This window comes from Zootoca vivipara, chromosome 2, assembly GCF_963506605.1.
Source record: "Zootoca vivipara chromosome 2, rZooViv1.1, whole genome shotgun sequence".
Classification (NCBI taxonomy): Eukaryota; Metazoa; Chordata; class Lepidosauria; order Squamata; family Lacertidae; genus Zootoca; species Zootoca vivipara.
Window position 1 is genome coordinate 57,256,418 of NC_083277.1, and position 27,922 is coordinate 57,284,339.

The 27,922-nt window shown below is 45.3% G+C and overlaps 1 protein-coding gene across 1 annotated transcript; it reads left to right on the top strand.

The window, feature by feature from the left end:
* The first annotated feature begins 167 nt into the window (after positions 1-167).
* ZFYVE28 (zinc finger FYVE-type containing 28) lies at positions 168-27,901 on the top strand. The gene is made up of 13 exons (XM_035105850.2): positions 168-298; positions 15,523-15,663; positions 16,631-16,768; positions 17,330-17,532; positions 18,649-18,738; positions 19,526-19,615; positions 20,726-20,827; positions 21,456-21,608; positions 22,793-22,929; positions 24,344-24,457; positions 25,786-25,872; positions 26,354-26,466; positions 27,015-27,901. The coding sequence occupies exons 1-13, from the start codon at positions 257-259 to the stop codon at positions 27,138-27,140; spliced, it is 1,536 nt and encodes a 511-aa protein (XP_034961741.1). The 5' UTR covers positions 168-256; the 3' UTR covers positions 27,141-27,901.
* Positions 27,902-27,922: the final 21 nt, after the last annotated feature.

Sequence of the window (27,922 nt, forward strand, 5' to 3'; positions counted from 1 at the left end):
CTTCGAGGCCGCCAATTCGCGCGCGCTAGGGGGCGTCGGCCTCGTCCGCCAAGCGAGCGCCAGAGCTGGGCGGAGAGAAAGGCGTGCGGGCGCTCCATGTCCCGCTCCTGGAGCCCGAAGTCCCGCCTCGGCCCGCCCCGGGGAGGTGCCAAGCGGCAGCCCCAGGCGGAGGCGGCGGAGAGCAGACGGCTCAGGTGTGTCTGAGTCTGCTGGAGCCAGAGCGCTTTCTCCCGCCGCCGCGCGCCGAGCTCGAGCCATGCTGCCCGCCGCTGTCCGCAGATGGCTGCATAGACCCAAGGTGAGGAGCGGGGCTCCGAGAAGGGGTTCTTCCCAGCCCGGGACGGGCTCCCCGACGGGCTCTCTCTCGGTTTCTTTCTCGCTGTCTCTGGGCTAGGCCCGGCGAGGGCTCCTTTTTCTCTTCTCGGCATGTTTCGCCGGGGGGGGGGGGACACTTCTAGCGCCTCGGTGTTCGCTCCCCGCGTCCCGTCCGCGATCCACCTCGCTTTTCGCTAAGGCTCTGAAAGGAATCCTCCGTTTAAATTCGGACTTCTTGGGAATTGCTTCTCTTTCGCGGCAGCGATCCTGATCGCGCGGAGGCTGCCAAATCAGGGTCGAGGATTACAGCCGAGTTAGCCTCCAACTTCTTAAAACGTCCCTCTCCCGGCTGCCTTCCCAAACCGGGTTGTTAAAGGGTGTCACGAATGAGCCCCCCGCCCCCCCTTTCCAATGCCCGCTGGGGGGGTGAAATGAAAGTTTCAATCCGTGGTAGTGATTTGCCGAGTATACCGTAGGAGCCTTTGATGTTGTAGCTCTTCGGGATTGACATAAGTGTACACAGGTGTGTCTGTGTACGCCTTTGTATTTGTTTCTTCATTCGTCTACCGCCACTTTGTCCTCTCGCCTGCTGGTAAACCTGGATCCTTAAGACCTTAGAGGTGTGGAGACCTTGCTCCCTTCAGTGGCTGTTGTCTCTGGCAGTCCAGAGCTCTGTGGTGCAGGGTGGCTTCTTTCTCGACTTTCCTGGAATCCCAGTCTTGCAAGAGGGGATCTCCGATATCATCTAGTCCAACCCCTTCCTTCCCAAGCAGGAAATCCAGTTCAATAGCATCCTTTATTCAGCCTCTGCTTAAACACCTCATAAGGAAAGCCCACCACCTTCTAAGGCAGCCTGTTCTGCTAGAGAACTGCCCGTACCATCAAGCACTTCTTCCTAATGTTTAGTTGAGAAATCCCCTTCCTTGTAACTTGAACCCATTGCTTTGGGTCCTCCTCAAACCAAGCAACAAATCAAATTTGCTCCATTCTGTGTGTCAGCCCTTCAAATAATTCACCTTCTTCTGTAGATGGCATGCTGTTTCTAAGCTCCAGGGTAATAAGCATGTGAGTTTGTGATGTTCTACCTTTTTTTCCTGCCTGTCACCTTCTGCCAGTAGTGGCACTAGAAGCCCCCCCCCCCCCCGCAGCAAAAAGGGCATCTGTACTGGTTAGGTTTGGTCTAAGGATTTCTTCTAGAGTTTTCATCCCGGTCTGTGACTACAAAACCGTAATGGAGACATACATTTCAAATGGGTAAAGAAAAGGGTGTAAGGGTGTATGTGACAGATCAAGGTATGTATTGCTGAAAACACTCGTCTCCTGCCTTTCTAACACATTAAAAAGCTGCTCAAAACAGCCAGCAACAGGAGAGATTGAAGCCAAAACAGACCAATAAGCGCTGTGAATAACCAGCTGTGTGGTAACTGATAGCAGGTTTTAGGAGTTAGCCAAACCCTGTGCTAAAATGAAAGTATTTTAGTCTCACTTTATTTTAGTCCATGGGGGAGGGGGCTTGTGGCCAAACACAGCTGCCCCATACCACTTGTTTAGGAGAGGGAGATCTGGGCCAGTTGTGGATGGAACTGAGAGCCTGAAGTTTGTGTGTAAATAGGTGTTGTGCCATCACTTCTTTGCAAGGGTGAAACTGAAGTTTGTGGGTGGATGCAACTGGCTCTACAGGGATCGGTGTCATCTATTGGCTGGCAGGGGGTTGACTTCCTCCTGACTTGTTTATGACTCATATTTCACTCACCCAAGTATATACCAAGGTGTAATTAGTAAACAGAACTGGGGTTGCTAGCTCTAGTCTATGGAATAAACCTAGGTTTATGTTGTGTGCTAGATAGCTCAGCTGAAATTGCTGTTTGACAATAAACTTACTGTGCTGGATGAGCTTTAATTTTCTAAACCACCTTGTAATCTAGGAAGAAAAAGTCACTGTTTCTCCACCAATTTTTTAGGGCAGAGCTAAAAAAAACCCACTTTATGATTGAGAGAGTTTTTTTATGTAAGTAAAACAATAATTGGGAATAGGAGCAAAGGGGTACGGATTACAACCTACAATTTGCTGATAAAAGTAAAAATGTGTTGTGGAATTCTCTGCCTCAGAACTTGTTTGAGGCCCAAAGCAGAGCAGCATTCAAATTGATCTTGATAGTTATGTGTGAGACTAGATTGCTTGGAGCTGGAATAATAAAATGCCAGCAGATTTGGGGAATAGTTGTGAAGGCTACTTTGGGAATTAATCCACCCTCTAATGTGGGGGTGAAGTGACTGGCATGGTTCAGGGAGAGAAGAAGAGACTATTTTATATACTTCATGGGTTTATTATTATTATTATTATTATTATTATTATTATTATTATTATGATACTTAAAGTCAGAGATTGCATACTAAGCTAGGTAGGTGAAAGGACTTTCTGAGCCATTCGTCATACTCTATGAACAGTACAGTATGTTGTAAATTGCTGTGAGGTTTTATTACAGTCAAGTGGGATATAAATATTGTGAAATAAATAATGTTGCAACAATGTGATGTACAAAGGATATAGTGCATATGGGTTCAAATTAAGCATTGAGAAGAGAAAACCTGTTGGTCTTGCTTTTAGTACAAGGTGCTTAGTTTCCTCTTATGCTACTAATATGAAGCTGATTTTAAGGCCTTGCTGTTCAATTGCTGGGGCTGAGATTAAGGACATACTTATTTTTAAAAAGCCATTTTGCCCTTACTATATTCCTGTACACCCTTACCTGGGAGTAAGTCCCAATGAATTCAGTGGGACTTACTTCTGAGTAGATATGCATAGAATTATGCTGTGAATGTTCCTCAACTTGGGGGGGGGGAACCACACTGAATTCTTAGTTTTCTATATGCAGGGATTTTTATTTTTGGTGAGGAACATTCAATCACGATGTGTTCCATGTTAACACATTGGTAAGAACGAAGCCATAATTCAAACAAACAAAGATTTTTGTGACCCAACTGCTCATGTTTGAAAAAACTGATTATTTGGAATTTTTTTTGAAAGAGAACATTCCTGTGGCTGGCAAGACTCATACACCCAGTAGCTATGAACTCTTGAAAATCCAGTTCTTGTTTTTTTATTGTTGGCTGTTTATCCAGAAGGAACCAAATATAGCAGTTAGCTGTTTACCAGTGACAATAGTTGCTCATGATTCCTATTATTGCTTTTCTGTTCCATTTCAGACATTGGGTAACTTTCTTATTGGCGAACTTTTTTTCCCTAAACAGCAATGAATCACCCCCTCTTGCTTGGCCTTATCCACATTCTCAAGAGTGAATGAAAAATGTATCATAAAGAATTGATGAAAAGGCAAATCAGTATAAAATCTTTGTGTGTGTGGTCATTTGTTGACTTCATTGTAGCATTACAGAGAAGCTTCAGTTCACCTGCTTGTCAGCTGTGGGAGAGCCAAGAGAACTTTGATTCTCTCGTGATGGGGTCATATTTATTTGTTCAACTCTGCGGACAGTGAATGTGAAGGCCACAGGCCAGTTTATTCAACTTCTGTTACGTACATCTATCCTTGACCAATCTGTCTTAATAGAATTCAGGGAATAGCGTATTGCTGGCATTTTGAAAAGGAGCGTGCTTCCTTGCAAAACGGGGTATGTGAGGGGGAATAACAAGTGGGGCATAATTGTCACTTGTGATTGACAGTTGAACTCCCCTGGTTCGAAAGATAAAGCTTGCATCTTGTTGATCCTTGCACAGCTCTGTAGTTCAGGGATAAGCAACATTTTTTTGTCCTGAACAGCCACATACAGTTGCTGGGGGATGGGGAGGCTGAATGCCAGTGGGGGTGACCAGAGCCAGCCATGCCTGCTCTAATTCACACAGGAGCCATGGGCGGCTGCCCACCTGTGCTTTAAGAGAGCAGTTCCAATAGCCTACCTGGGTATGCCATGATAGCTAGCCAAGTACACAACTGCAGAACTGTTGTTGAAAACTAACTCTGCGTTTAAGCATCCCTGGAGAGAGAGCCCAGGTGGCTCACCATCGCCCATTGCATGCTAAAGCAAAATGCACTTCTAGTATAGAAGCCCCAGAAGGAGCAGATGAATCAAACATGTTATCAACAATGCAAATAAATATCACAACTTCATTTTGTTGTTGTTTAGTCGTTTAGTCGTGTCCGACTCTTCGTGACCCCATGGACCAGAGCACGCCAGGCACCTAAAACTTTATTTTAGGGTGGCCTAAAAAGCAGCGTCTCCTTTTATAGTCACTTGGATTTGGTTGTTGATAGCAGATAGCTCAGTCAATAGAGCATGAAATTCTTAATCTTAGGGTCCTTTCCAACTCTACAATTCCATGATTCTATGTGTTGGATTTCTTGCCCTTATATTGTAGAAGAAGCCCAGTCGGTTACATACTCAGAATATTCATTATTTGCTAATGTTTCCTTGCATTAACTTGCCACATTGCTGCAATTCTGTAACGCTATACTCACTTACCTGGGAGCAAGTCCTGTTGAACATAAAGAGACTTCTGAATCTGCATACAATCAGTGTAATTACTTCTTAAAAATAAGGTTTTATTAAAGCTTTTATTGGAAAAAGAATGGGGGAAAGTGTGGAAGGAATTTATTTGAAAAAAAATAGGACGGAAATGGGATCAGAAGATATGGCGCTGGGTGTGAATTAATGAATACATAATAAGTAAACAACTATGAAATATTATTTTAACATATGATCACAGTGGAGAGAATCAGGCTGTAATTAGTGTAGTCTAAAGACTTCCTCACTAATGATTTTTATGCTGCATTTGTTATGTCTTTAAAAATTAACAGGAAGCTGGATCCTGAACTGATGATTCTTCAAGGAACACTATCTTTTGATAGTGATTTCCTCCTTAAAGCTGTCAGCCACCTTTATTGGCTAGCCACAAATTCTTTCTTGCCCCACATACTCTTTGCTTCCCCTTGATTTGCACACAGAAAGTCCCAGGTTCAATCCCTGGTGTTTCCACGTTGGGCTAGAAATGCCTCCCGCCTGAAACCTTGGAGAACCACTGCCAATCAGTGTAGGCAACACTGAGCTATATGGACAGATGGTCTGACTTAATACAAGGCAACTTCCAATGTACTTTTAAGTCAAATGTCTTAAGCATACCTCTCTCTCTCTCTCTCTCTCTCTCTCTCTCTCTTTGGATCAACACGACTTTCTGCTATCCTGACTGCTTACGCTGTGGGTTGCACAGATCTTGTGGAGCCGATTGCCTGTCTGTTACTATTCAGTATGATGGTGCATCACAATGTCCTGTTTACAGGGTCCCACAAGTATTTGCTTTGCTCATTAGCCACACATTACTTGTGGTCACTGCAAGGCCTTCTCTAAATCTTGAGTTCATACAAAACACTTTAAGGAGAGGTATAAGGGGGTGTTATCTCATAGCAAGTTGGTTTCCAGAGCAGGTTGAAGTAGAATTAAGATTTGTGATGCTTCTGCCTACTCTAAAGCTGATCATGAAACAAGAGAACCACCTCCAGCCCTCTCAAGGTTTTTGCCCATACCAGAGAACTTGAGGGTGGAGAGCAGAGGAAAGGTTTTGTGTTGAAACCACCAATGAGTGTTTTGATCTTGTGATTGTGATGAGCTGCAGCTAGACAGATCAGTGGTCAGAGAAGGTTCTCTCTGATCTAAAGCTCAGTGCAACGTAAGAGATGGTGTCAGAGTCCAATGCTATTTACAGAGAACTTGGGGGAGGGAGTTTGGATGTTGCAGAGCATCATTACCCAGAAGCTTGCAGCTTCACTTCTAGGTTGGAGCTATAAGTCCGTTCCAAAGAGAGACATTTCATGAGCTTGGGCTTCAGTAAAAACCTCGGGAGCCAATATCTTCCAGAGGTTCCAGCAAGGCCATTTAATCTGGTATCATTTTACAATTAAACGTTTAACATCAGCAAAAGGTTAAAATAGGGTTTGTTTAACAAGAACCCTTTCCCTGCAAAACATTGATCTGATCTTTTTGCTCTTTGAAATCATTTGGCTCCCTTGATTGCTTTTTCATTGGATTGGCACTGAGCTAAATAATTACGTTATAGTAATCCTTGCCCTTCCTCTTGTCCTCTTCAAACATTGGCATGAGTGTTTCTTGGCTTTTCTCCAGTATTTCAACATTTGGTAATAATTATCTGTAGGTGTTGTCCGAACAGACTAATTGGATACAACTTATTTTGAATAAAACAAGCCTGTATATTTATGTCTAGTAAGAATCCATCAGGAAGAGAAAACAGGTTGTCATTGTGATGTTTGCATGGAAGCAAGATTACTCACATATTGCTAAGTACATCTGCCTTCACTTTGGTTTTTAAGTCTTCCACCATGTTCTCCAGTAATGTGCTTTGTGTTTGCTAATACAATATGGCCCCGTTGCTACTGTGGAATAAACATGTAATTTATAATGCAATCCTAACCAAGTCTATTTAGAAGTGAGTCCTATTGAATTTGGGGTGTGTGTTGGATTTTCACCCTAATTACTCTGGTAATGAATTGCACATGGTACTACTGTTATCCATATGAGTCTTGCTGCTGTATAGGTGTGTAGGAACTGCTTTACACTGTGACTCAGACCATTGGTTCTCTGGCCCAGGATTGTCTACACCAGGGCTGACTAAACTGTAGAACTCCAGATGTTGATGGATCTACTTGCCATCAGCTCCAGCCAGCATGGCCAATGGTTAGGGGTAATAAGAGTTGTAGATCAACAACATTGGGAGGGCCATAGGATTAGCCCCACCCTGCACATGGCCTACGTACTGACTTCCCAAGGTATTGAGCACAGGTCTTTCTCAACCCTGACTGGAGATGCCAGAGATTGGAATCTGGGACTTTTTGTATGCAGAGTATGTGCTATACCATTGAGCCATGTTGGCATATGATACAATTTTCAGCGTTTTGCAAGTAGTTCTTGTTACTCGGAACCTGCTCATTACGGGTTTGAATTCTGTCTCTTGGTGGTTCAGAATTGGAGGAGGCAAGAGAAAGAGATGATTACGGTAATGCTGCTGGGTTTTTTCCAAGTTTTCATAGCCTAGACAACCAACTTTCCTTGTGTCATGCTCTCACCCATTTCTGTGACTGGCACAGGAAGTAGGACAATGTTTGAAGAAGAGATTCTGTGGATGACTGGGAAGAGACTGTGTTGGCTAAAATTGATGGTCTGGTTGTACAGGTCATTGCGAGTCCAGTGCTTGGCGAAACAGGCTATGGGTGTGTCTGTCCTGCGGTTGAGATGAGCTCCAACTAGAGGGATTGGTGGTCAAAGAGAGAAGCAGAGCTGACCACCCGACAGTAGTAATCTCTGGAGAAGTCCTAAACGGCTGCATTATTCTGTGTCTTACATTTTGATGGCAAGAAGGATTTGGAGTAAGTGTTGGCCAAGAGAGATCCAGAAAGATCAGGGGAGGGGAAGAAATCATTTTTATTTGCCTTTCTTATTTACTTATTCTTACGCTTTAAATAAAATAAGGGATGCGGGTGGCGCTGTGGGTTAAACCACAAAGCCTAGGGCTTGCCAATCAGAAGGTCGGCGGTTCAAATCCCCGTGACGGGGTGAGCTCCTGTTGCTCGGTCCCAGCTCCTGCCAACCTAGCAGTTCGGAAGCATGTCAAAGTGCAAGTAGATAGATAGGTACCGCTCCGGCGGGAAGGTAAACGGCATTTCCGTGTGCTGCTCTGGTTCACCAGAAGTGGCTTTGTCATGCTGGCCACATGACCTGGAAGCTGTACACCGGCTCCCTCAGCCAATAATGCGAGATGAGCGCCGCAACCCCAGAGTCGGTCAGGACTGGACCTAATGGTCAGGGGTCCCTTTGCCTTTACACTTTAAATATGCTCTCCAACCCCCCTCAGTTTCATGGAGGGACTCACAGTAAAAGTAATAGTTTCAACATATTACTGTATGTTAAAAATGAGCAAACAACAAATAGTTATTAAATCAAGATACATCCATAACTGAGCTGGGAAGCTGGTATCTGAAGAAGTGTGCATGCACACGAAAGCTCATACCAATGACAAACTTAGTTGGTCTCTAAGGTGCTGCTGGAAGGAATTTTTTTATTTTGTTTGAGCTGGGAAGAAACAGGCTATTAATACAAGCATCTAAAAGACCTGTATAAATAACAATATTTCCATGTGGTGCCAGTCTAACCTCACCTGTTCTCCTGATACCAGACAAATGTCCATGGGGAGGGAATTCCAAAACTGGAGCGCCACGAACACCAAAGGAACCCTTTATTGGGTCACCCTTCAGAAAAGTGGCTCAGGAGGTCATCTCTGCATGCACGCATGCATGCATGCATGTTCACATGGGAGCAAGTGGTCCTTGAAGAACACTGCTGTATAGCAGGGGTGAGGATTTGCTTTCAACCTAAGGACCACTTTACCTCCGGGGTACTTCTGGCTGCAGTGAATGAGGCCAAACTCACATGACATTCCCCATTCACATGCACAAGGGCTCACCTCTCTCAGTATGAAAACCCAGCAAGCTGTCAGCAGTAGGATCCTTCAGCCATGCCTCCTCCTTCTCTGCTCCTCAGCTGTTTTCCACAGACCAGATCAGCAGCTGGGGAGAGAGTTCACAAGGAGCAGAGGTTGAAACCTAGTGCACGCATCTCCCTCAGTCCCCCCTGTGCTGCTCATCCATGCAGCCAGAAGCAGCGGAGGCAGTGGGGAAAACAGAACTACAGGGAGCAAGGTCTCATCCTGTCCTTCTCCTGGTATAGGTCACCAATCAGGGTCACCAAAGCACTTTCCTTTCCAAAACCAGACTGGAAACCAAACTAATTAATCTGGAAAATTGAGGTCATCCGAGAGTGTTTGGAGTTGCATAACAACCACCTACTCATGTGTATGTGACCAGCTTAATCGTCAAGAGTTCAGATAGCCTTTTCAGACGCAACCGCCACCTCTCCCCAAGAGGCACTTCCCCTGAATCTAGCCAGTCAGCCCACTCCTGCCTGATGTAATGAGGTAGAGGAGGGGCAGGAACTGCAGGTAGAGCTAGTCCCTCCAAGCACCTGAGTTGACAGTGCTCAGAACATAGTCATGGGCACTGTGGTCAACGCAGCATCTAAGTTGATGCCGATCAGAGCTATTTTAATAATGCTTTGCAAACAAGTCTTTGCAGGCCTCCAAAGGTTTTCGACATATGCATTGCTGGTCTGGCTGGATGCCACACACCACCCAGAGAAGCTCTGCTGGGCAGTATTGTGAAGGTGTCATGCCTCTTGGGGCATGGCAGTGGCTTCTGCCTTCCGTTGCTCTCCTCAACTGGAGGATTTGGCCCAGAAAATTATTCCTTCCAATCCTTCCATTCCTTCCTTCCTTCCAACAGTGGTTTTTGGAGGTAAGTTTCTGCTCACCAAAACCTTGCAACTTTTGAGGAACTGAGGCACCAAGTGAGCTAATGGCAGGCCTAGCTAGGGTCTCAGGAAGAAAAACCTGCGTAAGAATCCTAATGGGAGCCCAGTCAGGGCTGGCTCATGTCTCCCCCACCCGCTTTAGAACATGCTGTTTCTTTGGTTCTTGGTGTAAACTGCTATGCCTCAGCTGCTTCACCCAGCAAATTATGGCTTGACTTGGGTGGAGGCAGCTGACGGTGTGATTGGTGGAGGTGCAGCATAGCGATGTTTGTGCTCCCGAGATTAACGTCTTCTTTGTGAGAGCTTCCTGCCCTCCCAGCATACCTGAGAGAGGTGTGTGTATATGACTTCATGCCGCAAGGCTGTGCACATCCTGAGACGGCTGCATGATTTCATCTTGTGTTAATTCTGCACAAAAGCCACTGCACAGAGTCAGCTGTTTCGGAGCGTTTCCACGTCACACCTGTTTATGAGAATCTCTGACCCAGCTTGAAGTTGGTTTCTTATGGCCTTTCCCATCTGGCCATGCAGTATTTGTTTGTGTCAAATGCCAACAACAACAACAACAACAACAACAACAGATTGGAGACAGAAAAGGAGATTCGTGGTGGACAAGTCTGCTAATATACCTATGTGGCAACCTCAGAAGGCCTTTCCAGAGAAAAAAAGAATTTTTTTTTAAAAAAACAGTGATTTTAATGTTATCTCTAGAACAGCCTTTCCCAACTAGAGTCCCTCCAAGATGTTTGGGATGACAACTCCTATTAGCCCTAGCTGGCATGGTGAATGGTAAGGAATGGTGGCAATTCTGAAGGGTACCATATTGAGGAATGTCTTCATCCATTGTCAGTTGTACAGCATTGCACTGTGGGGCAGAAGATAGCCTTTCTGTGGTGGGCATACAACAGCTAGTGTTTCACTATTGGTTTTGCACATGGGGGCAGGGCTGGAGGAAAGTGGCATACAACTTGCAAGAAAGCTTCATTAAAAAAAAAAATCAGCAGGTGTTGCTGAACTGCAACTCCCATCACCCCTGGCTATTAAGCATACTTGACAAGGCTGATTGGAGCAACTTCTGGAGGTCCAAAGGTCTTCCCCACCCCCTGATTTGCAGGATTTTTATACCACTCATCAATGCTAAGTTCTGTTTGTGGTTTACAATATTCCAAGCCCATAAAATATAACAATGTAATATGAACATAAAATCAGAAATAGCATCCAAATAAAACCAGCAACAAGGTCTAGAAAGTGCTCGACCATGTTTTAAAAACTGAAGGGGCAGGGGTGGCGGGGGCAGGGGCAGGGAGAGGGTCCTTACTTGGTGTTAAAAGACCGCATGTTAGGCACCAGGCAAAATTCTCTAGCCAAGGGCTTACTGCAGAAAAGGTTCTGTTGTTAAATGCCACTGAACTGGCCTTGTTGTACTCTGAGGATGTGAGTTTTATTCTTTTAACTGTTGCTGGGTGAGACCCTCTCTCCAAGTCCCCACATAACTCTTTCACGAGGAGAGGAGTTGGTTGGCTGGCCTGTTGGCTGTGATTGCCTGGTTCTGGTGATATGCTTGCACCAAGTGGGAAACAGCCTGCCTGCTAGAGATTCTGACAGATAATCTACTGCTCCTACAGTCCTTTGGCCCCTCTATCCTGGCTTTTGTGTCCTGGCATGGCTTTTGTTCCCACTAGGGGTGAAGATCTTTACAGAGGACTCCGTCACTTGGTAATCCATGAGCCCAGCTCTGTACTGTATGTGCATAGGAGTGTGCTGCCTCATTTACAGAGCAGAAAATCTAACCACAGCATCATACCAGTTTCTGACTGACAATAAATGGTCTGCCCTTGGCATTCTGTCTGCCCCTTGGTCAGTCTGAAGGCCTGAGCTGGGTTCAGTTCATGAACTAGTTCCAGTACATGCTTAAAGGGTGACAGTTCCAGAGTAGTTGGGTTAGTCAAAAGCAGCCAAGTGACAGTGATGTGACACTTCTCTAAACCAGTGCTTCCCAGTTGATAATCTGCAGATCCCAGGAGGTCTGCACACCCACCCAGGGGATCCGTGGCACCATTCACATAACAGAAACTACCATAGAGATATCAACATTTTCAGAAGTAGGAGGTTCACGGCTCGACTTTTGAAAAATGGGGTCTGCAGTACTTAGCTAATTGGGAACCACTACTCTTGACTTACCTATTTTTTTTATTTATGTATCATATTTATAGGCCTGAGGATCCCAAGACAGAAGTGCATAAACTGAAAGCCAACATTAGAAAATAATATTAGAACAGGCCAATGCATTTTCTATAGGAATACAACAGCAGCAGCAATAAGCAATTGATCCACCGTACCTCACCCTTCCCCAAAGGTTCATTTGTGGCATGGACTTGCTCGGGCAAGAGCCTCTGTCATTATATGCCGGAAGTAGTTGGAGAAAGATGCTTGCTCGTGACTCGAGGGGCTTTGGGAGCCAGTGCTTCCGGAAACCTTTCCAAACTCTGTCATTATCCTGTTTGCCACAAAGGTGGAGATCATGAGCCTTTGAATGTGACCCGTTAGTAATCCTCCCACTCAGTGGAGCCAAGGATGGACAGTTAGGACAGCCTGCACAGTGATTCAGTCACAGAAGGAGGATTATTTTTATTTCAGAAAAGGGCAACCATAATGATCGGGGTGGGGGGTGGAGCAACTCCTTAAGTGGAAAGGTTGCCGCATTTGGGTTAGAGAAAAGGTGTGTGTGAGAGAGAACATAATAAAAGCTTATAAATTTGCGAATGGCATGGTGCTAGAACAGCATAGAGAAAAGTATTTATACACACAATGCATAATTAAAAAATGGAATTTACTATGGCAGGAGGTGTTGATGGCAACCATATTGGATGGCTTTAAAGGAAGGTTGGACAAATTCATGGAGGACAAGGCTCTCAAGGGCTACTAGCAATGATGGCTATACTCTGCCTCCCTAGTCAGAATCAGCAATGCTTCTGAAGACCAGTTGCTGGAAACCGCAGGAGGGAAGAGTGCTCTTGTACTTGGATCCTGATTGCATCCTTCGCACAGGCATCTGGCTGGCCAGCGTGGGAACAGGATGCTGGACTAGATGGGCCACTGGCTGATCCAGCAGGCTCGTCTGATGTTCTTATGAGTTGAAAGGGAGCTTTGAAGTCAAGTAGTCGAGCCCCCTGCTCAATGCAGGGTGCAGCTGAAGCATCCCTGTCCAGCCTCTGCTGAAAGGCCTTTAGCCAAAGTCTCCCTCTCCCTCTCCCTCTCCCTCTCCCTCTCCCTCTCTAAATTGTCAAAAAGGGGGAGGCAAATGCAGAGGCACTTCTGTTTAGCACAAGTTGCTTGTCTCTAGCAGTTTCAAAGCAATAGCTTGAGACTTCTGGCTTGGTCCCAAGGTTAATTTACTCAAATGTGCTGACTAGGCTGCATTGAGCGAGGATAATCTTGGGCATGTTACTGTTGCCTTTGCCGGTTTCTACTTGGCAGAGTATGCAATTGCATGGCATTGATCTGAAGGACAGTCCTGCAAATAAGTTTCCTGGACTTCAGTAATTAGCCTACACAGATTTCCACTCTGCCTAGCTTAGCCGTTCGCATGCCGTCTGAAAGAACATAAGGGATCGAGAAGCTTCAGCATCCCCAATAGAATCATAGTTTCATCAGAAGAAACCAAGACAGGTGATCCCATTTAAAATTGGTTTGGGTTTATAATACAGACATCCCTTGTTTGTTCCAAGGTCATCTGGTGCTTTCTTCCCACTGAAAGGGGCAGGTCTATGCCATGTTATTGTCAGAGTCCCAGGGCATCCTTGAGGGGTTAAAAACGGCTTGAGAGGAGGATACAGAGAGTCCCATTGCAAAGGACCTGTGGACCATGTTGTGGACTTAAGGCTCATCTACACTTACCGCATTTTTCTGTGTATAAGACGACCCCTATTTTTTGGGACTCCAAATTAAGGAAATGGGGGGAGATTGCCCACAGTTGTTGAGCTTTTTTGGGGGGGGATTGCCCACAGTTATTGAGCTTTTGGGTGGGGGATTGCCGACAATTGCTCACCCAACTGACCGCCGCACACAATCTCCTGCTCACGGCTGCCATCAAATCGCCCGTCCCCCCTCTGCACTATCCGTGTATAAGACGACCCCCAATTTTTATCATTTTTAATAATAAAAAAGCCATCGCCTTATACATGGAAAACTACAGTACCTTTTGCCCCACTCTTTCCAGACACAGGTCCATGTCTGAGCGTGGTGGTGGTGATGATAGTTGCCCCATAGCTTTCCCCGCGCTTTAGTGCCCAATCAGAACAACTGTCAGTTTGGGTTTTCTGCAGATTGCCATTTGCTCAAATATAGCTTTAAAGAGCAGGTTTCTGTAGCTAAAGATCCAGAGGAGTTGGGAGGAAAGGGTGCTCATACACAAAGTTTTAAAGCATGGACCATCCTGGAAAGAGCAGAGGAAAGGTAAGTGTGGATAAGCCCTAAGGCTGCAGTCCTAACCTGGGAGTAAATCATATTGAATTCAGTAGGACTTACCTATGAATAGACAAAGTTACAATTGTGGGAACCCTGTGAACTCTCCTTGGTTTTTCTTGCTTTGCCCCCACCCTCCCATCTTCTAGATACCATTTTTCTCATTTGTTATTTGCCACAATGAGGCTTAGAATCCACCTGTTAGGAATTGGCATCTTAAGCCTGGAGGGTCATTCCTCTTCCATAAGATTTATCATTGTTCCCAAAAACAAATAGCATAGAACAGGCATGGGGTGTGTGCCTGAGCGCTTTGGTGAAGTGGAAGGCCCTTTGTTTGTTTGTTTTATTCTTGACCTAAATTCTTGCTATCTGGCTGGATACAACCATTCAAGTACTGCCTTTCGCGCCCAAACTCTGCAAAAGATGTTACTTAATGGCATATGGTTGCATGTGTGTAATGACTGGATGCAAAGTTGCTTCCCCCCCCCCCAGGTGCCTGAAATGTGATTCTGGTGGTGTCTAGGAACTTGAAAGCTTCACGTAACACAACATACAATTAACTTATGGAACATGCTGCCACAAGGTGTGGTGATGGCTGCAGGCTTAGATGGCTTTAAAGCGGATTAGGTAAATGTGTGGAGGACGAGTTTATAAATGGGTGTTAACTATGACTGGTAGGGTAAGTTAAACCAGAGGCACTATGCCTGGGCTTCTCAGAAGCGTCTGTTGAAAACTGGCAGGCTACTGGGTGATGGGCCCTTGGTCTGATCTAGCGTCGCTCTTTTTAGTTCATATCTTTCCACTGATATAAATCTTGTAGAGAATAGGGACTTATGGTAATCCTTACTATGTCTTCTGCCAATAGATACTCATCTTCAAAATCTTTATGTATTTATTTCCTTAGAGCTATTCAAAGCAGTTTCTGAAAGGGATCACAGGAAGTTGCATCAAAGCTGAGACCTAATTTTCATGCACAGAAATGTAGTACTGTAGTAAACCTGTTTTGGGGCTGTACCATTTTGGAATGCAGGTAGCACCTCACATGACTGAACGTTTCTCCATTGCAAAAATAATCTTGCATTTACTGTTTATTTAAAGCGTACATCAGGGAAAAAGCTAGACTAAACCCAGAGTGGTTGCAACCCAGTCAGATGGTAGGGGTATCATCATCAGAGTTTTCTCTCTCCCCTTCCTCTCTCAGTGAAGCACATTCAGTCATGTAATTTCCCCCACCTGCAGTCTGAAATGGTATCATTCAGAAACAAGTATCATTCAGAAACAACTCCTTTCATGAGTACCAGCATTGCCTCATAAGGATGAGCTGTGAATAAACCATGCTTTCTTATGTCTATTCAGCGCTCCGATCCGAGGTTACTGTCACAATTTTTCTATGCTGATGAGCGAGTGACCCAAGTGGTGACGGAGATCAACTGTCTGGATGTAGAGACAGATCCTCAGCAATACCTGGTTCTATTAAATCAGCTGCACCTTAGTCAGGTAAGGCATTCTCTCTAAGGGCCAAACTAGACACGATGATCAGAAGGGGAGGGAGGGTGGCAGTAGCTGACACACAGACAGACAGACAGACAGACAGACAGACAGACAGACACACTTTTAGCTGTTTGCTTGGGGAAACCCAGCACATAACTCAAAATAAGAGATTTCCAATGGGGAAGTGCGGCGAGGGATTTTGCTTCCCCTTCCTACTCGTCATCTCACTTTAAATCACATTCAGAAATGTGCACAGTTAGGAGATGGTAAGACAGGCATTGGTCTCATTGCACCCTCCTTTGGAGATTCTTTCCAAAGTACATGATCTACAGCAGGCATCCCCAAACTGCGACCCTCCAGATGTTTTGGCCTACAACTCCCATGATCCCTAGCTAACAGGACCAGTGGTCAGGGATGATGGGAATTGTAGTCCAAAACATCTGGAGGGCCGAAGTTTGGGGATGCCTGGTCTACAGTCCCTGGCTGCTTCAGTGGAGCAGGGCCAATGGCAGGCCTCTGACTGGCAAGGATCAAGATGGAGATTATACACCGCTGTCTTCCAGAGCGCAGTGCTCCCTCAGTGCTTGTGTGCATTTGGTGTGGGCTATTGTTGTTGTTGTTTTTTAAAGGAAAATGATTTCCTCCTCCTATTTTAAGAGTAAGTTTCCTGTGGCAGGAAAAATAATGTGGGACACTCTTGGAATATGGAGCAGCTGCAGACTGAGGTCCCCCTCTCCCCCAATTTTCACCTCCTCCCATCAACACAGAATACAGAACAGTGTGTTTTCTCTTGCTAAATCCTCGTTGCTGAGTTCCATTTCTGGCTGAGATGTTTGGCAATGGAAATGCCAAAATCTACCCTGGCCCATCAGTAATTTTCTGGGAAGACCTGGCTTTCTGCCTTATCAGCTCATTTGGTGTCTCCAGAATGTCCTTGTGTTGAAGGTAACAACCGTTCTACCCATTCTCCTAGACCGAACTGCTGTCCATCATAGAGCGAATTATGGATGAGTGTATCCCCAAGGAGCGTCATGGCCGTGACTACGTCATCAAATTCCCTGAAGACCTCCTCGTGGACAATCTCCGGAACCACATGCTGTTTGCTGCTGAGGTGAGCCGTGCGGGAGGGATTTCATGCAATCATTGAGCTGTAGAGTTGGATGGGACCATGGGGGCCATCTAGTCCAACCCTGTGCAATGCAGGAATCCTGCCCCTAGCCATCCTTGGGTGGGCTCAAACCACCAACCTTCTGGTTAACAGCCGCACCCACTGTGCCACCTGATTTGGCGGACTAGAACATTCAACCACTCTTTGTATGTTCTGTTCTTGAGTATAGCTCCATTTTAGGCTACAAGCATGAACAGCTGGATTAGGGGATACTCCTAATGCCTTGTGCATCTAGTGTCATCATCTTCTCCTTTTCCTCTTTCATTACTCACAGCCTGGATTCCTTTAGCTGTGATTTCTCGGGCTCACCTGAGTAGATGATTGCTGAGCGCTTGGGAATTTTGCTTGCTTCATTGGGATGTAATGTGGTTCCGTTCCTGGAGTTAGGCTTTGGCAGTTGCTGGGGGGCTCATCCCTGCCCTGAAATAGCTTGTGTGATATGGCGGGGAGAGGCAGTCAAAGGACATAGAGTGTTCCTGAGCTGTCACTATTCCTTCCCTCCAGTGTTTGATGGCACGCACCTACATTGATGTGGACGAAGCAGATGGGATACGGCTGCGACCTCTGGCCAAGGATCTACTGTGCAGCTTGGAGTTGGTGCGGACGGTGCTCCGGGAACAAAGCCTGAACCAACCTGGACCCTATTCAGAGCCTATCCGCAGGGCATTGATTCGTTTTGATATGCTCTTTGCTGAGTTTGAGCTGAGGTGGGTGCTGAGCAGACCTGCTTCTCAGAGGCATCTGATTGGCAGCTGTAGAACTAGATAGGTCTCTAGGCCAGTGTTTCTCAACCAGTGTGGCTCCAGATATTTTGGGACTACAACTCCCATCATCCCTAGCTAGCAAGACCAGTGGTCAGGAATGATGGGAGTTGTAGTCCCAAAACATCTGGAGGCACACTGGTTGAGAAACACTGCTCTAGGCTGATCCAGTACGGCTCTTACATTCAGACTATTTTTTTCTTTATAACAAATATTTATATACCACTCTATCATGCAAAGGTTCAAGGCAGTGTACAATAATATTGATACATAATAAAAACTCATTAATAAATTAAAATCAGAGAGCACCAACTGACAATTATGGAAATTTGCATTCTTGATTGTCTGCATAAGCCTGGTGGAATAAGAGAGTTTTCAGCAGGCATTTAAAGGTTGAAACAGAAGGTGCTGGCAGAGCATTCCACAGGACTAGGCAGATCACACTAAAGTCTCTCTTTTGTGTCGATGTCAAATGTGTGTCACCAACGTGGGGGAACAACCAGCAACACTCCTGCAGGTGATCTCAGTGATCAAGTTGGGATATAAGGGTTTAGGTGGTCCCAAATGTGCCCTGGACCTAAGTTGTTTGGGGCTTTGTGAGTTATCACAAGGACTTTAGGCTTGTTTCAGTAGTAGATGGGCAGCCATTGCAGATGTTTCAACAATGGTGTTCATGTTATGTGTACATGTTCTGCTTTAAGGAATTGGGCATGTCCAAAGGCTGACCTTCTTTTTAGGCAATGCACTGGGTTAAGCTACCGGTAAGGGGCAGAAAGTGGTTCAATGTGGGCAGAAGAGGATGAAACTTCTAACAGCTGCTTTTTAAATATGAAAACGAAAAGAAGCTTAAAAAACCAACCTGGCCTGAACCAATAAAAGTAGTGATTGGGCAGCAAGAGGCATCTCTGGAAAGGACCACTGTTGCCTTCTGAAGTTTATGCTGCCAAATTGTGAGTTGCAAAGGGAGACCAGAAAATTAGGGCTATGTGTTGGGCTTATATGCAAGGTAGGTGCTGGGAGTGGTGGCTAAGCTGGGTTTCAAAGCTTTTTTCTCTTTTCCAGTTACGTGTCATCTTTAGTCTCGGTGAAGTCGCCCGAAGAAATCTATAGGCAGCAGGAGATTGTTGTGCTCTTCTGTGAAACTGTGGCTAGGTGAGGATTTTGCCAGGATGTCCCCAGTGCTCTGTGGCTTGGAAAGATCCTTGGTCATGGTTACCACTTTGGAATCTGCTGGATTGATTGCTTCTGTTGACAGGTGTCTTTTGTACAGGTACTGTAACGAGCTGGGATTACAGGTAAGACCTCTCCCTTACAGCAGGTGCTTCTTATCTCAGCTCATTACATACAGTGAAGATACCAATAGCCTGACATCTGGCTGGTTGCTAGGGGATCAAATACTTATTTCACTCATTATAATGCACATCAATCTCTGACTTTTGTCTTCTGGGGTTTTCCCTGTTGTTATTCTGTCTCTCACAGCCAAAATAAACCTACCATTAAAATTATGGACTGGTCATTTCTTCGTCAGAAGGCAAACGGGCAAAATTTAGCAGGGGATCAAATACTTTTTCCCCTCACTGTACTTCATGTTTTTTAAATTTCTTGGAAACAATACAACATAAAATACAAACAGTATCATTTTTTTTAAAAAGGCAATCATTTTCCAGAACCAACAAAGCAGTAGAATAAAAACATATTTTAAAAATCAAGAGATTAGAGCATAATAAGCAGGGTCTTGTTTTATGGATCAGAGAAAACCTGGGCACAAAGATGGGTCTTTACAAAACCTTATGACGCAAACCAGCCAATGCTCCTTTTTGATGTGGGAAGCTTGGCTCAATTGAGGTCTAGGATAATTATCTACTTGGACTAGGGATTTTGACTTCTGCCCACGCCTTCCTTCCTCATTTCCTGCCCCTTCTCTCCCTCACTCATCTAGAGCTCTGAAACTTGGCTACTTGACTCAGGAGACGATTGATGGGTATGAACCGCAGCTGATGTTCACTATTCCCCGCCTGGCCATTATCAGGTATGTGGTTTTACCTGTCATCTTTTGGTTGAGTATAGAGCCCAGTAGCTCCATAAACTCAAGATATGTGGAATGTTCAATCTGGCAATTATAGCTGTCAAAGCTGGCGAGACAGGTGTGCATTCTTAACAGAAGAAACTGGGGCAAGTCACATTTGTCTAAAAGGAGGTCTCTCATTTTACTTCTTCCTTCATGGTACATAAATCAGCTACTCGTCTATAAGTTCCTCTGCTCCTGCCAATCTTCTGGGCAGCAGGAAGGTGTGCAATGGCATCTTGGCAGTCCAAGCATATTCCTCTCCCCGTCTCTCATGTGTGTCTGCATGGAGGTGGGGAGGATGAGTCCCAGAGGCCCCAAAAAGTTGCCCACCACTGCTCTGGCTCATGCAGTTGGGAAGATTGCTTGCTTTTGCTGTATTTAAAACTTCCGAGCTGTCCCTTTCTCCAAATGGCCATCCTCCCTGCCTATTCTGGGTGTGTGTGACTACTTTATAGCTGGAATGCCTTTCCCAAAGCCAGCTGTTGCTCCTTTAGATCCTGATTGGGGCAGCTACTGCCTGAGGTCCCAGCACACAGTTATTTGCAAGCGGCTCTTTCCCACCAGCTTTTGTCTTGTCAAATTCCACTCATGGTGGTTCTTCAAAGTACAGTACTATGTCCCCATCTCAGCAGTAAGTGGCTGTGCTACTTTTGAGTTTCCCCTTCAAAATGGGTAGCACACTGAAAGCTCCTTGGAAAACATAGCTGCTAGTTGGAATTTAGAGAGTGGTGGGCACAAAATATAGGCAGAGCAGTGGCATCAGAGCTGAATAATGTGCATCTGCTAACTAACCGAAGAAGTAAAGTTAGGGAAATTTTGCTATCTTGGAAAAGGAAACTTGGACAAGGTTTACTACAGTGTCCCAGCTTTCATTTTGAGAATTCTCTGCCCAAACGATACGAGGAAAGAGCAATTCCCATTAATTTTTCCCCATTATTATTTTGAAAGTTCTTGCATTTTGGAAAAAAACCCTCCAATAATAATTAATGTATTAGGGAAAACATACATAGCAGCAGTAGATCAGGAAATCCAATCCTACCTGTGTGTTTTATTTCTTTGTCCTGTACACAGTGGTCTTCTGATCTACCCAGATGGACCCCTCAATTTGGAGCGGAGGCCCGAGGAGATATCCAGAGTCTTTAGCCCCTTTTACGTCTTGCTTAGAAAAATCAGGTGAGTGACTATAAAAGCAGCTGTCGCACAGGAACTCAACTGGAACTTCATCAGGTTAAGAAGAGTCTGGGTCTTTGTGGAGGGGTTTGTGTTAAGAACCCAAGCTACATGTTCAGCAAAATCACCTGACTGTGGTGTTTTAGTGCAGTCACAGGAAGGGCTAATACAGCTCATTTGAAAAATGCAATCCCTCCCACCCTGCAGTCTGAAGCTGTGCAATCCCAGAAGTATTCTACCACATAATTTTGCTGATGTTTGATCAACCCTCAGTTAAATGGAAATTATTGTATAAATGTTAGTGGTGTCTTTCTCCTGCAAGCAGACATGCAGTTAACAGAGGATGAAGCAAGATGTTCTGGATACACGATCAGAGTTTGTGTGTGATGCAGCAGCAGGTTGCCTCATCAGGGGGTACAAATTATATGCATTTGCACATGGTGTGTTGGGCATGAGCTCCTTTTTGTGAGCTTGGTTTCCACATTGCACTGAAGCCCTACCATAACGAGAGTAGATCTGACCTTCCTTCCAGGGTACTACGTGAGAGCTGGGTTATCCAGTCTATTCCTTTAGGGCAATTCCAGTGTCTTGTTTTCCTAGATGCCTCCTTTATGAGCCTTCTCCCTTATAGGGATTTGCTGCGTGTGTTGTCCAAGGAAGAACTTTACATGTTGGAGAAGCGTGTACTGAATGAGAGCACTACAGATTCACAGCCCTTCAAGGATATAGATTCTCCTGACTTCCGAGGCGCTGCAACACCACATGGCTTTTCGGGTGCCTCAAGGTATGACCAAGAATCACTTCTCTTCACCCACCCGCCCTCAGCCCAAAACGTTGGAATCTGAGGTTGTGTGCTGATTTCATTGGGCCCATTGTCCATGTCCATTCCCCTTTACTGCGCACCAGATCATGATTGTGCACCACCACCCTGGATCACAATTTAGGTGTGGTGTGGGGAGACTGATATAATGACAATAATATTTTTGGAAATAGGAGGGTTAAATTGGTTGAGTTGATTCCTAGAGAGACATACCATAGAGAAGGAAATGCTAGAACACAATCTAGGAAATGGCTAGAGCAATACAATCAGAATAGCACTGTGATAGGCCATCTATTCTATACACCTGAGGAAATTTTGCAGCTTTTCTACCGAGTTAAAACAAAGTTGGATTTCTGTTTGTTTGTTTTTAAGCTCTGGGGGGAACGAAGCTAAACAGGGAAAGCATAAGAAAGGTTTGTTTTGTTGACAGTGTCATGTAGGTGCTCTGTAAAAGTGACAGTAAATCCTTAATGTGGAAGCCACTGAAAGTGCTATCCATGGCAGCATCAAAAGACAATGGAAAGGGTTCCTCAGTACTTCTGCAGAAATCAGAAGTGCTTGTAGCTTTTGAGCAGAGTGTGGACTACATGAGAGGTAAAGGAGTAATTGAAACTTTGCAGCTAGGTGGCAGTACAGTCGTACCTTGGTTCTTGAACCCCTTGTGACTTGAATGTTTTGGCTCCCGAAGGCTGCAAACCCAGAAGTAAGTGCTCTGGTCTGAGAATGTTTTTTGGAAGCCGAACGTCCGACGCAGCTCCCGATTGAGTGCAGGAAGCTCCTGCAGCCAATCAGAAGCCACACCTTGGTTTTCGAACGTTTTCGGAGAGAACCAAGGTAGTTGACAAACCCTGTCTGAGCACTACCCTTTTCAGCGTTTGAGGAGTCAGTGGCTCTTGTCTCTTGGAAATGTAAAGAAGGGGTGCATAAATCTTAGCAGGCCCAAAACTCATGTGGGAACATTTACTGTATATATTGCTTACCATTTCCTTGGCATTTGCTTACCTGGCATTCATATATTTAGGGAAGATGATGCCTTTGGGTTGTTGTTGTTTTTTGAGGGGGAAGAACTTTGAAAGAACAGGAGTGCAGAAGGTGAGAGAGTAACCCCTTAATACCCATTCTAATGCTGCTTGTTCTCTTCTTAACAGGCAGCGTGGGCAGAGGTCTAGTAGCACCAAGGCAGGAGTGACCACACAAGCTCCACAAACAGCTCGTTGGGCAGAACTGCGAGCCCGTTATACCACTACAGAGGACATGATCCACACACTGTTTGTCTGCATCTCTGGTGAGTACCTTGTTTTTGCTGGATAAGGGAGGTCTCCATCATCCAATATCCCATAATGCAACTGGGGCATTGGCTGGCAGGTGTATGGTTGGCAGCAGAAGGGAGTTTAAAAAAAAAAAGCAGATGAGTCTCCGTAGATTCCCCGATTTGGACAAACTGGACAAGTGAACTGGTGCTCCTTATGTTTGGAATGTATTCCTATCATATGAAAAAATTAGAGAGTTTTCTGCTGGTCAAGATTTTGGAAAAGAGCAGATATGTCCAAGTGGAAGGACGGCGTACCTGATCATACCTCCAAACCAGCTGATAAGCTTCTTGTTGCCCTGTTGGGGAAGAGATCCTGGCAGGAAGTGGTTGGTTTTCTAGAATTAGATGAGTTATTAGGGGGAGCAGGGCTTGAGATAAAAGTCCCCACCAATACTGCTTATGCAACATGCAAAATGTCTTGGTAAAGCATCCCTTCAAAAATCCACAACTGACAAGAGACTGTTTGCTTTTCCTGCACAGTTCCTCTTCAACACTCCCCCTTTAACATGCCCATATTTCCTTGGAAGCCAGCAATGGAGGCCCATACTCCCATCTGTTCTGAACAGAGAGGTGCAAAGATATTCTCTTCCTGAGCAATAGATAATGTTAAGTGCCTTCCTGCTACGACATTGGTAGGATGGCTGATGGAGGGGCTTGCCCACACCACTTTGAACTCCCGCCTCTCCTGATCATTTAGCTGTGACAGCTATTTTGCGGCCATTTTGTGACCGCTGCTCATGGCACTTTATCAAAATTCCAAATGTACCGCCTAGCACACAAAAGGTTGGGTACTCCTTTGTTAAGCATCACAATGACTACAAGCGGTAATACACCAATCTGGATATGATGGCAAGTTAGAACAAGTTGTTCCACATGCCATTAAAAATAGCTCAGAAGATGGCAGCTATTGTCTTATTACAGTACATGATTAGGGAATAGCATCCATTTTAATAAAATATTTATTCATTGGGGCAAGTACTTACATTTTGCATGACTCAGCTGAAAGTGCTTCACAGACATTAGCTAAGAAGCCCAATAAGTTGCCTGTAAAGCAGGCAAGTATTGCCCCCACGTTGCCTAAGGATTTTGAACTGTAAATTTTGGTTCAGCTCAGATATTGCATGAGCTCTCTTGCCTAGCCTTAATCCTGAAGGTTTAGCACCTAAATTGAGAATTAGTCTCTTCAGCAGGAGAGAGTAGTGAAAAAATAGTATCCCGTTGGTTCAGAATTGAGATGGAAAGAATTGCTTGGTTAGAAGCTGTTGACTATTGTTTTCCTCTAAGGAAGGACTTTTGTGTTATTTGGCTAAAATCTACGTGTTTATCTCTTGCCCTTGTGTCATTGTGCAATGGATATTACACAAATTGCTGTGTTGTGTTCGGGTAGGAGTGGCAGACCAGCTACAAACCAACTTTGCAAGTGATCTGCGTGCCATCCTGAAGACTGTATTTAAAATTGTGACATCCCGGGCAGAGGAACAGGAGGTGACAGACACTGGCCGTGAGTGACACTCCTTGACTCGTGCATGGTTCCATAGCATTTCCTTAGTGTTTGCATGTGCAGCATGGCATGGACATGTAATGCTGCTCCACTAAAAGTGCTGGGCACTCATGTTAGTGACACATACTGAGTCATGTATACTGTCATGCAGCCTTCCCCAACCTAAGGCCTTCCAAATTAGTATGACTAATGGTCACAGATGGGAATTGTATTCCAAAACTTACTGGACCGGCTGGCTGTTTGTAATACTTAAATCAATCATACTTAAGTTTCAAGGACTCTGGGGCTGTTTCATTCTTTTCTATTTATTTATCTCAACATATATATCTTATCTTGCTCTGCTAAAATCAGACTTAAGGTGGCTTACAAAAAAAACCCCACACAGAATTCACAAACAAAATAAAAGCAAAATAATAACAGCAGCAAAAACAGCGTAGTGGAAACCATATCAGCAACCACAAAGAAAAAACTTCATGAGAGGCTGCACTGGGGGGAATGCCTACCATAATCAATAGTACACTCTTAAGCAGGCACCCCCAAACTCGGCCCTCCAGATGTTTTGGGACTACAATTCCCATCAACCCTGACCACTGGTCCTGTTAGCTAGGGATCATGGGAGTTGTAGGCCAAAACATCTGGAGGGCCGCAGTTTGGGGATGCCTGCTCTTAAGGGTTTGTGGGCAAAAAGGCGACCAAATGAAAGTCTGTTGAGAAGTAATTTTATTTTCGGCACCACAACTGAAAAGAATATCTCATCTTGTGCTAATTACTTCTGTTGACTAATGGACCTCAGAATGAGAGCAGAGCTCCTTTAGCTACATGTTGGTACTGTGTGATAGTCCCTGGAACTGAGTTTGTTAGTGACACCCTTGCTCCAAGCCCAATAAAACATTCTCCTTGCTCAAAGGATTGCTGCTAATTGCAGCGTGACTTTGCTCAATTCAGGTTCCTGCCCCTTCGCCTTTCCGTTGTGCATTAGACCAGTGAGCATGGGGATGCATATTGAGGTGAAGAACATGGAGTACTTTTTAGTTCTTCATATAAGCATAGAAAAGAAACACTCTAAGCACCACATTGTGGCTGGTGCTTAGGCATCATCTTCCCTCTTTTCCCCTCCCCGCTTTAAAACAAAGTTGGGTATGTCTGATTATGTGTCTGCCTCGTAACATGTAGTTGGACCCCCTTTTTAAGGATAATGAATGGAACATTTATGGAAACATACAGCTGAGGTGAACATCCAGCCAGTTGTATCTTTGCCCTGGCATGGATGTATTTCCCTTGAGCAATAGCAACTTGCCTGCTTATAGCTTTTATTTTTTCCTTTTCAGAGGTGGAGGTCCATGTGCTACCAACAGCTTCTCACCTGGCAGACTGTGCTCTCTGCTCCAGAAGCAGGGGAGGCACTGGGAGAGAAGGTGAGAGCCCAGAATGTGAAACAGGCCTCTTCCTGAGCATCTCCTATTATCCCAGGGAATTCGGTCTGAGCTTCTCTCTCTCACTTGGCCAAGCCTTCAAGAAAGGTTGATCCCATGTTCAAGGATCTGTTATGCACAGGCAGGCACCCTGGGCTGGCCTTGCTGACAAAGGGAAATTTTCTCTTTGGTTTGCAGTAAGCATAAGATCCTGTACAGTCCCCCTCTTGCCTTATATTTTAGGGGCTGTGTTGTCCAAACCGTGCCCCACTCTAGAGCCTCATGGCTTTTCCTGAGGTTTTGTGCCTGGGCAGATGACTTGTGACTCCTCGTGAACTACTTTCTGCTTTGTCACTGAATAAACATATATCTCTCCGTAATCGGAGTTCTCTTAACACATTTTGGCTGGGGGAAGTTTTATGGCTCTGGCGGACTTTAGAAGACACGTGGCCATGTCCGCAACTGCCCTTCTGTTCTTTTACAGATGCCTTAGCACCACCAGACTGGGTGCCAGACAGCACTTGCAGTCACTGCATGGCTTGCCGTGTGCCTTTCACCTTTCTTCGCCGACGGCACCACTGCCGAAGTTGTGGCAAGGTAGGCGATGGGGCTACATAAGGACCACCTGGGACTTTCATTCTAGTGGAAGCAGCAGCTGCAAAAGGACCAGGCAGACCATGCCTGTGAACACTTTAACTATAGCGTATCTTGTCATGGGCCAGGGCTTGGGCTTGGGCTTGGGCTTTGTGTCCTCCATATCTTTTGGGCTGCAACCTCATAAGCCCCAGCCAGCATGGCCCAGTGGTCAGGAATGAGGGAAGTTATAGTTCAAAGCATATAGGGGGTCCCTGGTTGGGCAAGCCTGGCTTACATGTTTCCTGGAAAGATGCCTTTAAACAAATATTGTGAGTAAGGGTTGTCCCTGAAAGGATGGCCTCTCCAGATGGGAGGGATGGACAGAGGCTGCAATAATTGAACTAGCCTGCAATCTAAGTCTGTGTTGGGACCTCAACTGGGTCAGTCATGTTTTTGATTGTTTCTTGGCCAAAGGATTAGGGCAGCCGCATCTCTTCCATGTGGAGTGGGGCTTGCAGTACCACGTGGCCCTCGGCTCTATTTGATGCACAATCTTATTTCCTCCCCAGATCTTCTGCTCTCGCTGCTCGTCACACTTGGCGCCTCTGCCCCACTTCAAGCAGCTGAAGCCAGTCCGCATTTGTACACACTGCTACACCACCCACTTGCCTTCCACTAGCAAAAATACCAGTTGATTGGAGCTGCCTCAATCACCTTCTGTGCCTGTGGAAACACCAAAGACTTGGGAGGTGGCAACAGCCTGTGCCGTCAGCAAAGGACTGTGGGAACAACCACACTTGTCTTATTAGGATGCTCCTGGGAACTTTCCAAAGGCCTTGGTGGTCAGGGCAAGAGATGGGAACGCCAGGCTTTTATAGCTGGGGATTGAATCTTTGCTGTTTAATATAAATAACTCCCAGTGGGATTCCTTGGGCTGGAGCTAGAGCTTGCTGTAGAAGATGTTTCGGCAAGCTCTTGTAAATGACAGTAAAAGCATCTTTCCCCCATTACTCTTTCCTTAGAGTAAATTGTGGCCCATGTAGGGATTGCCTGGTGCTGGTTGCCTGGCTTTTGGGGGAGCCCCATGATAGCCGTCGGTCCTGTGGATTTATTTTTGACAAATCTCTGAGGTTGCATTACTAGATTTGGGTGTATGTGCAATAAGGGCTTTGTGGAGCCTTTCACTGGAACTGAAAGGCAGGATCTCTAGTCCAACAGCAGCCTTGCGGAGGATAGCCATGACATTTTGCCCACCAGCTTCTGATACAGCTAAGGGCTTCAACAATCTTCATATGCAATGTATTTTCTTGTAAGACTCTCCTGCCACACTGTTGTGTAGAAGACGCTTCTGAAGCATCTCCAGGAGATGTATAGCTCCTTTTTGAAACCAGGCCGAGCTGGTTCTTCTCCTGAATACTTGAATAAATGCTGTCTGTTACTGTTGCCAATTTGTCTTCTCTGGGTTAAAAAATAAACG